Source organism: Oenanthe melanoleuca, chromosome 3 (assembly GCF_029582105.1).
Source record: "Oenanthe melanoleuca isolate GR-GAL-2019-014 chromosome 3, OMel1.0, whole genome shotgun sequence".
Lineage (NCBI taxonomy): Eukaryota > Metazoa > Chordata > Aves > Passeriformes > Muscicapidae > Oenanthe > Oenanthe melanoleuca.
Genome location: NC_079336.1, coordinates 49,645,280 through 49,662,445, shown reverse-complemented (window position 1 = coordinate 49,662,445; position 17,166 = coordinate 49,645,280). Strand labels below are relative to the sequence as shown.

Sequence of the window (17,166 nt, the reverse complement as noted above, 5' to 3'; positions counted from 1 at the left end):
AGTTCATCACAAAAAAAACACGAACATGCACATTTTATAGTTGGTATCTAACACTAGGCATCTAAATATTGTGGGCTATCTTTGCTCTGTTGCAGATCCATCCATTTCAAAAAAAACTCTAAAGTTGCATTTTTTCCCATTTTTAACCTGCATGCTAATGCCATAAAGTTAACTAAACAGAGTTTCCAAGCTATTGCACAACTGAACTGCACATGCATATGAAAAAGCACTAAGCAACTTATATGCTTGCTCCTTTGAGGCTTTCAAGTGGACAGATTTTACCCAGCATTGCACAGGTGCACTGGAATGGAAAGGCATAAGATGTCCTCTCCTCAGTTAACACTCATAGTGAGCAACATTAAAGTGGCTGAAAGGTTAAGAAGCCCTTCCCCATAATTTCTCTGTCCCCCTACAGCAGCAACAGTACTGACGACAGTGAAGGACTTCCTTTTGCTTCTGTGGGGAAGTGGTACCTCACAGACAATCTGTACTTGTGTCACAGATGGAATGCTTTACCTACCTACTCCACCCACCCTGCTGCCAATGGGGTATAGAAGTCTTCCAGCAGCTTAGTAAAACACTAACCCATTATTTTCCTGGAAGTTCTATACTTTAGACTGTGTTTAGGATCTTATTATGTTTGGTTTTTTTTCTTTTTTAAGGCTAGATTTATTTCCTGCCTGCCTCTCTCCGACAGGAAACCAGAAAAAGAGCTAGTCCCATTTCACTTTCTGGCCACCCTTTACCAGAATAACTGGCCAGTATTCAGCTGCAGCTTTAAATAGAGGCCAAGGATCCACCCTACATGGAGGCCACCAGTCTTCACAATTCCCTTTTGTCTTATGAAAGCTTACCCTGAGCAAGCTCACCTTCTGGAGCAAACCAATTCCTACATGATCATCTTGCCCTTCCCATCCCAGCAATCTTCTTCTCCCTTTTCTTCCTTCCTTGTATTGTGTGAGAACCCCACAGAGCCACGTCACAACTGAAACAGTTTGGATAGGACTTCCCTTTCCTACAAGCTAAAGGGACAGTCACTCAAATCCCCATCCCACACCCCCAAGATGATACACCACCATTCCTACAAGATCAGGAAGCCAAGCCAAGTAAACTAGAGAGGTACCTGCCTTTGCTGCTGTTCCTATCATCTTAGTGGTAGAAAACAATACACAATGGCATCAGGATGACTAAGCTTGAGAAAATAAAACTTTGCCCCTTCTATTTGCTAGTACAAAATCTTATATGGTTTGTGCTGTACTTAATAAAAACATCACTAGGGAAAATGAGTGCTCTGCAGTCTACTTAGCTAGTTTCTAAGGAAATGGAAGTGTGATAGACTTGGAAATTTCTTTATCTTTTCATGGAATTCTAATCCACAAACTGCACAGCCTTTCTCATAACTAAGTAAATGAGAATAATACCACATCCCAACAAGGCTGCCAATGAAAAAATATATCAATCTCAAATCAAAGCAGTAAGGTAGCATTTAAGGTAGATGTGGACTTGAACATGGAATCTAAACCATTTCAGTTTTAATTCCAAATCTGGCCTAAACTACTGTTAAACTTCTGACCTTCCGGAATTGAAATCCATAAAGTTTTCTTCTTAGTAAAATCTTGAATTTTTCATTCTAATTTTTAACTTCCAATAAAATTAATTTCTTTGCCTTACCAAAAATTTTTCAAGTACTTAAAAATGGACTCAAAAATTAAATAGCCTCTTCACCACTATGCAAATTTGTCACTTTTTCTAGTATAGAAAAAGCAGTATTTGCTTAATAAAACCCTATAGACAAAGACTTTTTTACTTTAAAATATAATTCATCAAGAAAGTATTTTAAAAAAGGAGAAACATAAGCACAAACAGATAAAGCATACAGAAAGATAAACCCAGGTGGGTAAGTAATGCCCTTCTCCAGGGGGAAGCCTCCAGTTTGAATTCTTTTAAAGAAATTACATCCCTTACAACTCTTAATCATTTTGACAATGTACTGACATCCTGGCCATTTAAAATACAGACTTTCCTCAAGCCTGGCTGGTTTAGACAGCAGGAAGCAAGATATTTGTACAAGAAGAAAAGAGGAATAAAGGGCCAAGAGGCCCCAGAGCAGTTGGAAGAACAGTTGTTCTGGGTGGAGAAGCAGGAATGGGGCAGAGGTGAGCTGAAGGCCTTCCCAATGCTCATTTAACTCCTTCATTTCTTTTTGTTTGGGCAACTAAACACCAACAGTTCACTCTTCTACTCAATTAATTTTACATGCCCTGGAGTGAGTCCATGCCTGTGCCTGGTAGCTCCTGTGAACAGCTGGTGGGAGCAGTGGGAGGGAAGGCATGCAGCAGACTATCTCCTAATGGCTCAGCCTGTCTGTGGTCCCCAATGCCAACATCATCACAGCCCAGCGAGATGCAGCACACCAGCTGGGAGACAGCTGACAAGGAGGGCTACTGCTTCACAGAAATTACACATTTTCAAAATTAGGCTTCAACCCCAGCTAAAACAAAACTGGTTCTCCATCTCCCGCTGCAATCTCCCATTCATAGGAAGAATTCACACTTCAAAATCAACTATTATCAACATCTGCATACTCATGGTATCACTGTAGCAACCACCATTTACCCTTACCACTCACTACCAACATCAACCACTTCATGATGCCATTTACCCTCCCCTCAGGAACTCAGGACTTTTTCCATCAGCAAAACCCTTCCTGCAACTGTTCAAAGGTGACACCATCTTTTCTGTTCTCAGTATCTTGTATCCCAGAGTTTTACTGAAAATGTTTTTAGCTGTAAGAACAGCCCCTCTCTTACACTTCACTTCATAACAGCATGGCTAAGAAAGGACAGCCACAAATCCAGCTCGACACCTGGCAAAGACTTATCCAAACAAGAGGAAGCCACAGTTAGTTATGTAGTGTAAGCTTGAAGCTACTTCTGCACAGAGAACAAACATACCCCATGCAGTGCTCATATGCTGACACAGCACCTAGGCCTACACACACTAGGATAACTAAGCAGTATTATCATTTAAGAACATTGCTCAAAACTTGTCTTCGTTAAAGCTAATTTCATCGATGCTGGATTTTGTGAACTGTCCGAAACTTGGCACAAACTGGATTCACCAAGGATTCAAGAGGGACTAAAAGTCTGCCATGTATCTTGTCAGCTTGAAAGACTAACTCTTACAATCTTAGAGGCCCTTAGGCAGATGCCACAGTTCAGGATGACACCCAAGGAGCATCATTTTGACACTGGAACTGCATACAACATATCAGGAGAACACGACAGACTTTCAGAAGCTCTTGCTGAAAATGACATTGTTTAGGTGCTCCTGCAGCTTATAGGCTGCTTTCATCTGACAGACCAAGTGTATCTGCCTTCTCCTCCGCCCCCTTGGGAACACAGCCAGCTTACAGAAGCTGAGGTTGCTGATTTGGTTCAGAAAGCCTGTAAACCAGCAGGTTCTTTTCTCCTCCTGCACCTCTCTTCCTCCTTTGGGAACTTCTGCATTTTTGCAATGTCACTGGAGGGGTGGTCGCTCACCCTGCCATCACATCCTGGTAGGCAGTTTGCAGCCCTCCAGCAACTTGGTAGCTGGTGTTAAAGCAAGGTTTTAGAATTATTACCTTTGCAAATATACTGCAGCTTCTGTGTTGAATGACAGTGGCCTTTCTGAGCTCTGGTTTGACTCAGGGCACAAGCAGCTCATTAACCATCAGATGATTCAGCACTTGGTGCCTACATTTCTGCTGGCTGGTTTTCATCAGCAGACTACAGCTTTGAAGATGTATCATTTATATGATACCATCAGACACCTGATGAGACACAGGTGTTAAGGCCCTCCAGCTCCAAGCCAGTTCTAGTTTTATGTGATGCAGACTGCACCTAAACTTTTCACTATACAGCTTTATAATCATATTCCACACAAAAATCCTGACTGTAACAGTCAGCAGCTTTTTTTCTCCAGCTCTTTCAGAAAGAAATCATGTAGAGAAAAGGAAAGAGTCAAAAACAAGATCTTGGGTCACAGAAAGACTGAGGTCCTGAGCAGAGGGAGGATGATCTCCACATCTCATGCTCAGAAGAAAGCAGGATTCTTGTCCCACCAAAGCTAATCATGAATGAAACACTGTCAGATGCAGTCTCTCCCCACCCCCAACCATCCCTTCTGATTTACATGGCTACTAATCTCATTAGAGTTCCTATAATTAAAGCACCATAAAATCTAATGAAGAATACAGTATGGTGCTTAAATTAACTCACTCGAAGTCTTTTACTATAAGAATGACTACTCCAACAGAGTTCCAAGATTTACAAAATAAAGCATCACTAACGAGCACAGGATCAAAACTGGATTATCAAGTTTCCCTATTTGCATGTAGAAAAAGCAGGCACTGAGGTTTCTATAAAACTTTTGCAGCCATTTTATAGGAAAAGTGAAATGTTCTCTCTGATGTAAAAATACAAGCAGCCCAGAGTGGTTAGGAAGCGAATCACTTTTTTAGCAAACGGGAGTACGCACTTTCTGAAATAACCTGGGTTTGGTGCCATGTATAATGGAGAGAAAGATGGGAAGTGAAGGAGATGTGGATGTAATATTACACCTGTGAGATTAAGTGTCTTGGTTCTTGCTTCCCTGTCCCAAGTTTGTACTCTGGATGACAGAGTGCAGAAACCCACAGCTCCCAGCTGAATGAGAAATGGTTCTTCCACACTTTTGATCCCAGCCTCACTCACCACATACCTGACAGTCCATGGAGGGAGACCACCGGCCTTTCAGACAATCACACTCTTCAACCTCATCCATTAAGCATAACAAACAACAGCTCTGGGCTGCATCAGCTCCTGGAGACAGGGCTTGCTGGGACCTGACTCAGGCTCTGTGGGATCCACACCAGATGCCTGAGCTGTGAAAGCCACCACACCACATTCTGGGCTGCGAAAGCCACAACCTCTTCCACAACAACCCACCATCCACACCTATCAATCACCATATAGTCAATTTCTTTGAATCCAAATAATCACAGAAATTTTTTGTGAATGGTAGATCAACTGGTCATAGCCAGAGCTCTGAGTGCTCCATGACTACCAGGATGTGAGACAGAATAGCTAAATTGAGGCACAAGTAAAGTTATGCAATTTCCCAAAGCCAGGCTCCAGATCAGCCTGGGCATTCCAGGCTCGCCTGCTAAGCTTCTGCTCCAGCCACTAAATCTTTGAAAGGGATTATGCAGCAAGGTGCCAGTGATAAGAAAGTCTGGACTTGACCTCTAAGGACCTTCAGATGTTATGTTACCCTCATTTTCCAGCATGCTGGTAACATGATGAGCAAAAACGCTGCAATTGGAGTATTTTCATCTGGCATTCCTTTTAAGAATGCCTAAAACTTCAGTTGATTTTCTTATCTATAAAAGGGCTCAAAGGGAGAAGTTCTGATGCTCTTATATATTTGCATAGAAGAAAGCAGGGTGCATTAACAGAGTTTTTACTTTGCTACTCCATTAAACATCATTTCAGGAATCACAATGAAGCCATCATGAAGAATACAGTCTTTTTAACTGAGAGAACACACACAGACATCAAAGGCAACACAAATTATTTTAAGTGTTATACTTCTGCCAACATATTCCACATTTTCAGCATGAGAGACCACTCCTCCAGAGATGTAGAGTCAGCCAGTGCAGAGATTACTATTTCTCTGACAAGAAAACCAGCTCTAAACTATGCACAATGCTGCTTGGGGTTTTGTTTTTCAATAGCCTTTTGTCTTCAATTTCAGGTACATTCTTAAATCAGGCTAATCATATCCAAAAGTTAGATCTTCTGAAATTTTTAAACAAACTCAGCTTTTCAGCATTTATTCCTTTTGACTTTCTCATAAATTTTCTTTTTAACTTTCTACAAAAAAATGCCACCTCAAAGACAAAAGGTAACGATTTCTAACCTATACTGGGTTTTCACTCATCCTTTCCAGAAATTCTTCTAATATAACAGCCACGGAGTTGCCTTTTTCTCTTCCCAGGATGACTCACAGGGTCCTTCCACAGCACAAAGGAAAAACAGATCACTTCTTGTTCTTGTTGAAAAAATATCACTTTCTTGTCCTTTGCAAAAAGGAGGATAAGGGAAGAACACATTGGACTGCTATTTGTTGTATTTTGTTTCAATTTTCCCTAACAAATTTATCAAAAAACTAAAATTCTGCCTGGTCATGAAAGCATCTGTAACAACATGTCCACAGAAGAGCTCTGGGAATCTCACTCCTCAAGATGAGTATCCCTGCCCCACCTTTAATGTACAGGAGTAAGTACCCATATGGCACACAGTCTCTCAACAGCTGCTGGGATCAGCTTTGCAGGTGCTTAGCAATAGTAGTGGCTTCCTTGAAGGGCATCCCTGCATGCTCATCCAACCCCTAGCCAATGCTAAACTCACTTCATAGCACATATACCTGCTTCCTAGGCCAGCCAGCTATTTCAGCCACCAAGTTACTGCTTCCTTCTCCCAAGAGTCCAGCCTAAATCAGGCAGAAGAGTTCTTCAGTATGGCTTTAGATACCAGATCATGTAACTTCCATTACATCACTGTAAACTGCAGGCACCTGCAAAACACCGGGAAGACCACCCTGACATCACAACACTTCTCAATTTCCAGCTTAAATGAAAGTCAGTGTTCTGACACATGACCTCAAAGTAGCACAAATGTGCACTGACAATACAATCTAAAAACTTAAGTGAGAATTTCCAGTCTATCACTTATCTACAAATCAAATCATTCTGGTCTCTGTGCATGAAGTCTCAAGAAGGCTTATTATGTGCTCCCAAGTTTCAGTGTTACAGGAAACACACAAAATATAACTCTGACCATCCAATCCATCAGTTCCCAAGTTAAGTCCTTCACTGTTACCTAAACATATCAAAACTAGATGATAAAAATGCTACTGAGTTTACTATTAGCCAGAACAAACACTACCAGCACCAGCAAATGCTACATAAGCTACCAGGGCCCAAAGAGGAGAAAATACTTGACTTCTGGTAGCACGTGAAATTTCCAAGCAGTGAAATGTACTCTGGTCAGAAGAGGCCTGTCAACTATTTATAGAGTGCAGGGGTAGCTGTAATAATCCATTCCTTCCCTACAGGCACAGCCCAGCAGGAGCACAAACTGCCCCAGCACAGCACCATACCCAAACAGGTGCAAAAATACATTCCACCACCAAACTAGCACTTCTCCACCAAGCACATCCTAAAAGCTTCTGCTGAATAAAAGCATAAAGGAGGTAAGCAAAGGGTTTAGCTGGTTTTGTTTTCCCCACATACACCATACTTCTCCCATTGTTCTTCATGTTTAGGGTATGACTACACTAGCAGCAGAAACACACAAATATTCTGTGGTGCTAAACTAACTACTGCAAACATTAGCGAAGACAGAGCTTAGTTATCAAGCTGCTGATTTCTGTCTGAAATAGCAGTTCCGGCTGACAAAACAGTGATGAACATGTAAGCACTTTCATGCCAGCTATCTGCCCAGGATGAGCAGTTGTGTTTGCCCAGGATGAAAAAATTGTGTTCTCAATTTTTTTCTTCCAAAGAAGTTATAGTTCACTGTTGTTAACTGCAATTGTTCACCAACAGTCACACACACGCTATTTTAACCTTGCATAACTGGCGTAGCACCAAACGCGATGTGTCCCGCGAGGAACAGCACCAAGGGCCCGAACACCAGCAAGCCCCAAGGGGCAGCGGGCGAACCCCCGGCTCCGGGAGCCGCTCCGGAGGCGGCTGCCAGTGCTCCCGAACTCCGCTCCTTATCGCTCCTTGGCCTCCTCTTAAAGAAAGCCGGTGCCGCCGGTCAGGTTTTGCAGCAAGAGTTTGAGATTTCAAAGCGAAAATCCTTGCAAAGACGGGAAGAGTCTGAAAAGGCATTAGCGACCAGCCCGACCAACGCGCAAAGCAGCGCTCCGGGAACGGGCGCTCGCCGCATCCGCGGCCCGCACGCAGGTGCCGGCGAAACGCGCTCCGAACGGGACGGGAAGGCTCCGTCCCGCTCCGCACCCCCCGCCACGGCCCGGTTCAGTGCCCGAGCAGGCGGCCATAGCCCCCCGGCACACCCCGCTGGGAAGTACCTGGGAGCTGAGGTACCGCCGTAGGCACTCCTCGCACACCGCCTTCTTGCAGCAGGACAGGGGCTTGATGGGCTTCTCCTCCAGACACACGCGGCAGCTCAGCACCAGCAGCGGCCCGAACTCGCCCGCGATCAGCCCGGAGAAGGGCTCGGGCAGCAGGTACAGGTCCACCACCTCGATGCTGCCGCCGGACGACAGCGGGTCGTCGCCCGGCACCACCCCGCGCCGCGCCGGGGGCTGCCCCGCGGCCGGGCCGCCGCGCGGGGAGCCGGGGGCCGCCGCCGGCCGGTCGTTCTCCACGCAGTAGACGGTGCAGTACACGTGCCGCCGGGGGGGGCGGCGGCGGCCGCTGCCTCCCTCCGGCCCCTCCTCCGCCGGGGCCGCCGGCTCCCCCGAGCCCGGCGGCTGCTCCGGCCCGGCCGCCGCCTCCGCCTCCTCTTCGGCCCCTCGCCGCTCGGAGCCGGCGGCGGCCGGCGGCAGCAGCTCCCCGCCTCGCCCCGGCCCGGCCGCCCCGCCGCCCGGGACCGCCTCTCGCGGCGAAGGCGGCTCGTCCGGGCCGGGCTCCCGCGGGGCCCCGGCCGGGCTCGGCGGCGCGGCGGCCGCCCGCGGGGCGCTCAGCGAGCTCTGCTGCTCCCCCATCGCCGCCCGCCGCCGCTCCTTCCCATCCAGCCGCCTCCCGGCCCCGCTTCTGCTTCCGGGTCCCGAGCCCCGCCGCGCCGAACCCCCCGCCGCCCGGCCTCCCCGCCGAGGGGCTGCGGGCGCGGGGGAGGCAGCGGCGGCAGCGGCGGGTGCCGCTCCGCTCAGCGCCGCCCGCGGGGTGCCGGCCCGGGCCCGAGCCCGACCCCCATGCCGGGGAGGACGCGGGCAGCCTCCCCTGGTGCCGCGGGGCAGCGCGCCCGGCCGCGCCCCGCAGCCGCCCCGGCCCGCCCCGCGCGTCACCGCCCCCCGCCCGCGGCGGCCGCCCCGCCGGGCGCGCCCGCCTCCCCCGCCCCGGCCCGTCCCCTCCGCCCCGGCCCGTCCCCTCCCGCGCTGACGCAGCTGTTCGGCTGCGCCCCTCATTCAGCCGTAAACACGGCGGGGCTGCCCGCACGCCGGGCAGCGAGCGGCGCCGGCAGCGTTGTGCTCGGCCCCAGGTGCCCTCCGCCGTGTGCCCGTGCCTGCGGCCCGGCCGCAGAGTAATGTCCTCCTAGTAAATGGTGAGCGTCTGCTTAAAAATTATCCCCAAAAAATTGTAGTGACCATCATCAACTCCACTGTGAGAGCCGCGCATGAAGGCAATAGAGTGGCATTCACAAAAATAATTGTAACTGTTAATAACAGGGGTATCCACTGTATTTGCTTCCTCTGGTACACAAGGGGATTAGGGAGTTGTATGCACAGTCTGCTCCCAGAGTTGGCCAGTGCGCCAGTGCCTCTGCTTGAAGAGGGCATCTCCAGGCCTTGACGTCATCATTTACATCAGGGAAGATGTCATGGAACTGCTGCAGCGGCAACTGAGTACCTTGACGTGGATTGTGCTGTTTCCATCCTGAACGCTGTGTTAGTCAGAGGTTAATCAGTTGCTCTGCTTGAGAGGACATGGTGTCGTGCTTAACTGCAGTGAGAGGAGGAGGTCTGCAAGTTGGGAGATGCCACAGGGACACCATGGCTGTGTGCATGTGGTACCCCGGTGAGCTCATGATGGCAGGCTCAGGCAGGGAGCAGCTCCGTGCGCTTGCCTGGCTCTGTGTCTGAGCTCAGAACGCAGCTGCTCAGTGTCCCAGGGTGCAGGGCGTTGAGGACACTGCATGTGGCCAGTCCAGCTTTGGAGGCTCCTGTGCAGCACTGGAGCACACGTGCACCCTGGCAAGGAGCTGAGCCTCCCGGAAAGCCGCACAGGGAGCCTGCCCTGCCCTGCTGAAGGCTGCGGTGGAGGCACCGCTGGCTCTGTGTAGCACATGGCAACAGCTCCTGGCTTGGGGGACTCTTCGCCTTGAAAATGCAGACCCAATTAGATGTGAAAGTCAGCGGGTATGAATTTGTGCAATGTCGGACTATAGTTACCCCTCCAGGAAAACAACGTAGAGGAATTTTTTATTTTAAACAGTATGTATAACTTTTCTTATTTGAGCCTTTAGAGACTATGATCCCAAGGCTTACTTTGAAAATATGAAGTGTAAAAAGTGGTTGAAAAAAACATTAGAATTTCGTACAGGTCAACCACATAAGTTGGAACTTAAAGTAAAAACCAGAAAGATAGAATCATTGAAGAACCAAAATGTTACCCCACTGTTAATCCAGAAATGTGTGTGCTAAAGCACGGCAGAGGAAGAGGGCTCTTTGGGAATTCAGGATGGCAATGATAATCGTTCTTAGCTGAGGGGAAGCATGAAACAAATAGGAGCTGCAGAATTGCCTGTGCTCTACTAGCCTATGTCTAAGGATGGGTAGTTCAATGGCCTGTGCCCAGCCATGGGTCCTGCTGGTCCAGCTGTGAAGAGTGAGCAGATGTGCCAGCCCAGCTGCTCCCAGGGTCCCCCATTCTGTCTGGGGTGGGGGGGATATAGGCTAAACATTATGTGACCTGCTAGTGTGTACTGATGGCCTTTCCCACTGTGCCTTTACACAGAATCATATTTGAATGACATTAAGGGAGAATTTTCACAAAAAGACCACCCTAGCCTCCCACCAGCCCCAAAATCTGACAAAACAAGGATTTTGTGTTGCATGGCCCTTGCTTATTCTGCAAGAGAGCTGGTGAGAGAAGGAGCAGTCAGTGACGGGTACTGGTTCTGTTGCTCCATGCACTGCTGGTGGGTGTGTGGGCACACAAAGCAAGACTTCTCACAGGGATGAATTTGTGGATCTCAAAGAGGCTGTGCTGCTGCTGACTGACAGGCTGCATGATGTGCCTTATGTTGCCCAGGTTTTGAGAAACTGTAAGTCAGATTTGCATCCTGAATGCATCTGTTGCTAAAACTTTCTTGATTTAAAATGTGATTTTTGATCCACACATTTCACACTCTCTGGGGAGCATGTCTAGTCTTATGGAAGATACTAAAAAGATAGCAGCGCTGCTGGATTTGCATAAGATAACAGATTAAAATAAATTATCCTACAGAGATATACCTTTTTATCACCAAACTGTTTGGTTTACAAGAACTTCATTATGTTTGAGCACAGTTGTGTAGAACTGAGTCTAGTTGCTTGAAAAATCACTTTTCTCCCTGTGATGTACTGCCAAGTCAAACTCCACAGAGATTCACACATTTGAACTCTGCAAATGAAGTATGAAGAAGCAGCTGGCAGGGCATTAATTATCTGTGAGAGATCCCCGGTTTTGGAAAGCCCTATCCAATGTTGTCCACCAGAACCTGGATTTGCTTATCTTTGGGAATGCAGCAAATTCCATAATACTTTTCTTCTCTGTTGAAAAAATTGGAGGGTTTGGTTTGAATAGGTGTGTTTATGGCTGGTCTTTTTACTCATGCCTGATTTTAAAATTCCACGGCTTAGAACCAGGGTAGACACTTGTATTTTCAAACAATGACTGTAATTGGCTGACACTATTCTAGTAATGCCCAAATTTGGGATTGTTAATCGCTATTAATTATTCACGCTGAAAAAGAAGTCATGATGACTATTGCATCAATTAACTACATTTGTCCAAATTTGTAAAATTTTCCAGAATATTGCCTGAGAATCTCCCTCCTTGTTTTCTCTCAGTTACTTCTTTCCTACCTCCCTTTCTTTCCTTTAATCAACGAGCACAAGCTTATGTAAAACTTCAGCAATAGGAAGTACTGGGCTATGCAGCATATAGGCAAACTGCAGAATTCATTGCTACAAACAGTCACAAAAGCAGTTCTATAACGAGTTACAAAACTGATTAGATACTTTCAGCAATACAGCAGAGCTAAAGCAGTCCATGCTGTTTGTGTCACATATACTTATATATGAAAAGAGGACTTAATTTCCCAGGGCTGTAACTCCTGAGACTTCTGGAAAATTACTTTTACTGAAAATAATTAATATTTTTAGGATAAGTAATTAACATTCATTCTTCTGCTGATAGCCTCTGAGGAAATATGAAGCTTTCTTTTTCTGTGTAGGAAGTAAGTAGCTGGCAATAGGGTACTGGGTCATTGGGTGCAGAACTTACTTTTTGAGGGGGATTCTTGGGATTCTGTTAATCTTTTGAGGTGAAAGATTTATGTATGTTTTACAGAAAGTATAGGTTAGAAAAAGGCATGAACTAGAATAATTTCTTATGAGCATCCTAATTAGATCAGGAAGAGTGACTGTGTGCCTAGTTTAATTGTTACAGTATTTATTTTGAAAACAATCTGTGCCATTATTTTTATCTAGCACTATGGAAACAACCTTCAAAACATAACTGTGTATCTTACACATTGCTTAAACAGATCAAACCTTTGTACTTTGTGCTTGCTGCCAACATCTGGGCTAAGGAGAGAAAATGCTTTTCTAGAATTTATGGATCTTTCCAAACAGATCTTATCAATGTCAAGTAATATACTAAAGGCCACTTAAGACCTTGATGCATCCTCCTTAATTGCTTCTCTTGTTTTGGAATAATTTGTTCTACACACTTCTTCCAAGTCCTTTTTACACTTGTAACACTGTTTTTATTTTCTTGTTTTTCTGCCTGCATCACTAATATTTTAGTATGTTTATTCTTTTTCCTATCACATCTTCACTTCCTAAACTTGTTACAAAGATCTGCATTTAGCCTGCAGCTTTGTAGATAGACTCATGCCTGTCTTTGTGTTCTGGATATTGCTAAATCCAGTTTTCCACTGAGGGTTAGACCAACCAGGAACATAAGCTGATGAAAATTACTTCCCTCTCCTCATCACTCAAATCTATTATTCTTCCTAGATTTTCTTATCACATTATTGTCCTTTATGTCACCTGAGTTCATAAATCAGGAATCACTTTCATCTTCAACAAATGCAAAGAACCACTTGAGTGAAGCAGGAAACTTACTTTTCATAGAACTGGAGTATATATTTTTATGTTCTTGAGGTTAAAACTGAGAAACCAAGCTGGGAATCTCATGACCATGGCTTGTTTCCCCAGATGAATTTATTCACTGCTAGTCCCAGAACCACACCACACTCAAGCTACACTCTATGTATCCCACAATCACCATTTTTTTCCTTAATGGGCAACACCCAAATAATTTATTAGGATTAATCTGGAATGAAATGCCTCAATGCACAGCCTGGGTGCAGTGCAGTCATTCTGGAGAAGCAGAAGTTATTTACCACCATCAGCAGCAGTACAGCCATGAGCCCGTTCTAAATTACACATCAGCATTTTAATACTCTCCCAAAGAAAGAATCCTTCATTATTGCATTATTTTTATTAATATTTCTTTGAATTTATTTTTGTAGTAATAGTTGGCCACAACACCGCAGTGAGAGTAAATTGTGCTGAAGGGCAAGTATATTTTATAGCTATTATTGCTTTAATTAACTATGTGGAATGACACACAAATACAATGTTTTGTAAAATAAAGACTTAGGAGCTACGGTTTTGAAAATATTGTGAGTCATTCTCTCATGTGTAAATTGCTATCTTTTCCTTCTTAGCTTTAGGTCTGAAAAGCTGTTGAACATTTGTTAAAACAATTGTCTACCCTTATTACTGGATTATCAAATTGTGCTTTTCTCATTTTGTACTAGAGAGGTTTTTTGCAATGCAAATAATTTAAAAGGATTTCGGAAAAGAAGTGAAATTAAGTAATTAACCTGATCAGACATTTGGGGATACAAAGAGCTATTCAAATTAGCTATTTTTTAATTATGCTGCTTTGCTTCTTAAAGCCAGATTTCAGAATGCTTTTGAAGACTTCCTTAAGTTCATCTCTGTAATTCAGCAACCCCTGCTGTTATCAGCAGAGACTCCCATTACACGCTTTGTGCCTCCATGGAGACTTACCACGTCTGCACAGGGAGCTGCTGTAACAAGGGGAGCTGTTTTCACCAGCCCCCAGGGATGGGCAGTGAGGTCTTGTGGTGAGGACCTGGGGGGCCCCTCTTCTAATCTCAGCTCTGTTACTGACCAGTCGTGTGACCTTGGATGAGATACTCCTGTATCTCTGTTTCCCCTTTTACCCTTTGCCTGTCTCCATTATTTAGGCTGTAAGCAGTGTGTGACAAGGACTGTTGGCAGCTGTAGCGCTGTGTGACCCAGTGAACCCCCTGGTCTTGGCTGATGCTCGAGGTACTACTGTATCACAGACAAAACACAGTCATTTCCTCCAGAATGCCATGTGAAATTAGCTCATTAATAGCACATTTTATAGTTAAAAGTAGAATTACATATGTTCAGATACTTCTCTCTAATTCATTTGGCTGTGGAACATCAGATTCGTGAAAATTTTTCTGCTGGGCTGTAGTAATTACTGAATAGCACTATGTGTGCTGTGAGGGTTTTATTTGCATAAGCTAACGCCAGGAACTTAACTCACCTTCAACCTCATCCTCTCTTTGTGTAAGAATGCAGAGATCAAAACATTTTCCCTTGTTCAGATTATGAGTCCAGATTTCCAGTGGAATTTTACTTGGTATACCAAAACGGGTATTTAGTAGGGTATGCATGACAATTACACCAAAGGAAGAAAGGCCAGAATAAAACCTAATTCACTAGCAGGGTTGAAATACTGTAATTTCTTTCCACAAATAAATTACTGCCACAAGAAGTAATGTCTGACTACACTTAGTTAGTCATTCTGCAGAGTGGGATGATGCTGGTTTCATAACATCACAGGTCAAAATACAGGTTCATTTTATGCCTTTGTCCCTAATTTGCATGTCCCTGTGCTTTCCAGCCTGTAAAGCTAGCTTCACTGTGGAGGTGCCATGATAAGAAAATCTTCTCAACTGGAAGGAAAAAGGGAGTCTGAATTATGACTCTGCAAAATTAAAGTGGTGATATATTGATTATACGCTCAATTGATTATTCTATAGATAGCTTGACTGCAGTGAGGATTGAGAAGCTTTAAAAATGGAAACAGGCAAGACAGCAAATTACCTTGACAAAGCTTAATACTGAACTTGCTGCTACACAGATCCAGTATGTGACACAACACAATGTCAGGAGCCACATATTTTCTGAAGGGCTGCTAAGACACAGCAATTAACAGGGAATCAATTAAATTATTTCCTTGAAAGGTAATTTCAATATTTTTGCTATAGACTGTTTGTTTTCATGGAGCATTCTTGACTTCTCCACATTTAATCTAAAGGTTGATTTGTAAAGCCTTCATTGCATACATAGAAAAAGAAGTTATTGGTAAATGGCATTACCATTTAGAATACAGCTGAAAACCACACTCTTGTACGTACATGAGTCTACACGTGTCATACATCCTTTTGCACGTAGTGCTCAGAAACCTTGAAAAAACTGTTCCTAGAAGTCTTTTCCCATATTCTCTTATCTTGCATGTCTTGTTTTAAAACAGGCCCAAATTATACTTTTAGGAAGTGCCAGCCAGCTAGAACAATCTACAGATTGCAGTCGAAAGCTGTTTTAAAAGAAAAGTACAGCTAGGATCCTGATAAATATAAGTGAAAAATGGTTTGCACTCTCCCTTCTGAAGTTGTTTCTTAGTAGCCCTTTCAGACACAACGTTCGTACATCATGCCCTGACAACAAGGTTAGCTGTGTGGTTTGCAGATTAGGTCCTGGATGGAAATGTCAGAACAATCCCTAGTGTATTGAAAGGGCATCAGTAAACTTCTTATCCTAGGGGAGCATGACTTGGGGGGGAAAAAATGTAACATTTTAAGAGACTTTCTGGGCAGAAAACAAAATCTTTATGCTGTCAGAGTGGAATCTGAGACTGCTGTCAAGCCAAAGCTGCGGCAAAAGCCTTGCACTTTGTTTTGTGGTTCTGGTATGCTTATCAGCAACATTAAAAAAAAAAAAAGGTCAGAAATGCCAAGCTATCACAGGAGCCTTCCCAAGGAGCCACTCATGTGGCTGTCTGCTGGGAAATCAGCTGTTGGGTGGGTTCTTGTTACATGAATCTCTCTTTATGAGGACAAGAACCAAGCCTAACTTATTTGATGGAGCTGTGGAGCACAAAGATAAAAAGCATTGATTTCACTTTAAACCTCAGAAAAACTTGAGATAGATTAGTGGAGAAAATTCTCAACATCATGTTTTTCAGTGTCAGTCTTAAGTTTCACTTTTATATGAACAGTGGAAGATTTTATAAAGAAATAGTAAATATAATTGCAACAGTGTTCTTTCTATTAATTAGATCAGGAGGTATCTGGCTGCTTATGATTGCTTGATTTAGTGTGATCTCACCTGCTACTTGAAGTGATTTGATCTGCTTAAAAGAGAGAGCATAAAACTAAAGAGGAGGGCAATTGTGTAGTTGCAATTGTATTTGTCTTTTTTGTTGCCTATAAACTTTTTGGCATGTGTAAAAGCCTAATGCTAGAAGACTAGTGGTTAATTTATTAATATGTGAAACAGCTGTAGGCTTGCTTTATTCTGAGGATAGCAATGAAGTGCATTTATTGGGTACTTATTATTTTCTAGTGAAAACATTTGTCTGTGGTCCCTTTGGGACACAACTATAAAGTAAACGTAATATTTTTTTTTTTCAAGTAAGAATTTAATGATTTCAGCATCATTTCAGATTAGTGAAATTAAAATGATGCAATTCAGAGCTAGTGAAAGTAAACTGGTCTACCTTGCACCAATGCCAATTAAAAAATATCCAAAACAAGATGTGTTTATTTAAATAAATCAGTTAACAGTGTATGTTAATGTAATATACTTCTAGTTAGTGTCTTCTCAGCTTCTTTACTCATATCAACAGTATAATAATTTCATCTAAAATATCTAAAATTGACTAAATATGCATGTATTGAAAAATGGGCAAAGCATTTATCTTAATGTTGTATAATATTATTGTTTAAAGCACAATACATTGCAACAAAAGTATTATACATGCAAAATAGATGAAAAAACTGGTGAATTAATTCAAGAAGTAACCGTCAGTAGGGAAGGATCATCAGG

At 44.0% G+C, this 17,166-nt stretch overlaps 1 protein-coding gene across 2 annotated transcripts in view; it reads right to left on the bottom strand.

Annotated features, from left to right (window-relative positions):
- Nucleotides 1-9,013, bottom strand: part of RNF217 (ring finger protein 217) — a 60,728-nt gene extending 51,715 nt beyond the window's left edge. For both annotated transcript variants that reach the window (XM_056487757.1, XM_056487756.1), the window contains exon 1: nt 8,125-9,013. In XM_056487757.1, coding sequence (XP_056343732.1) covers nt 8,125-8,763 — 639 coding nt within the window. In that variant the 5' untranslated portion in view covers nt 8,764-9,013. The remainder of the gene's footprint in view (nt 1-8,124) is intronic.
- Between the last annotated feature and the right edge of the window lie 8,153 nt (nt 9,014-17,166).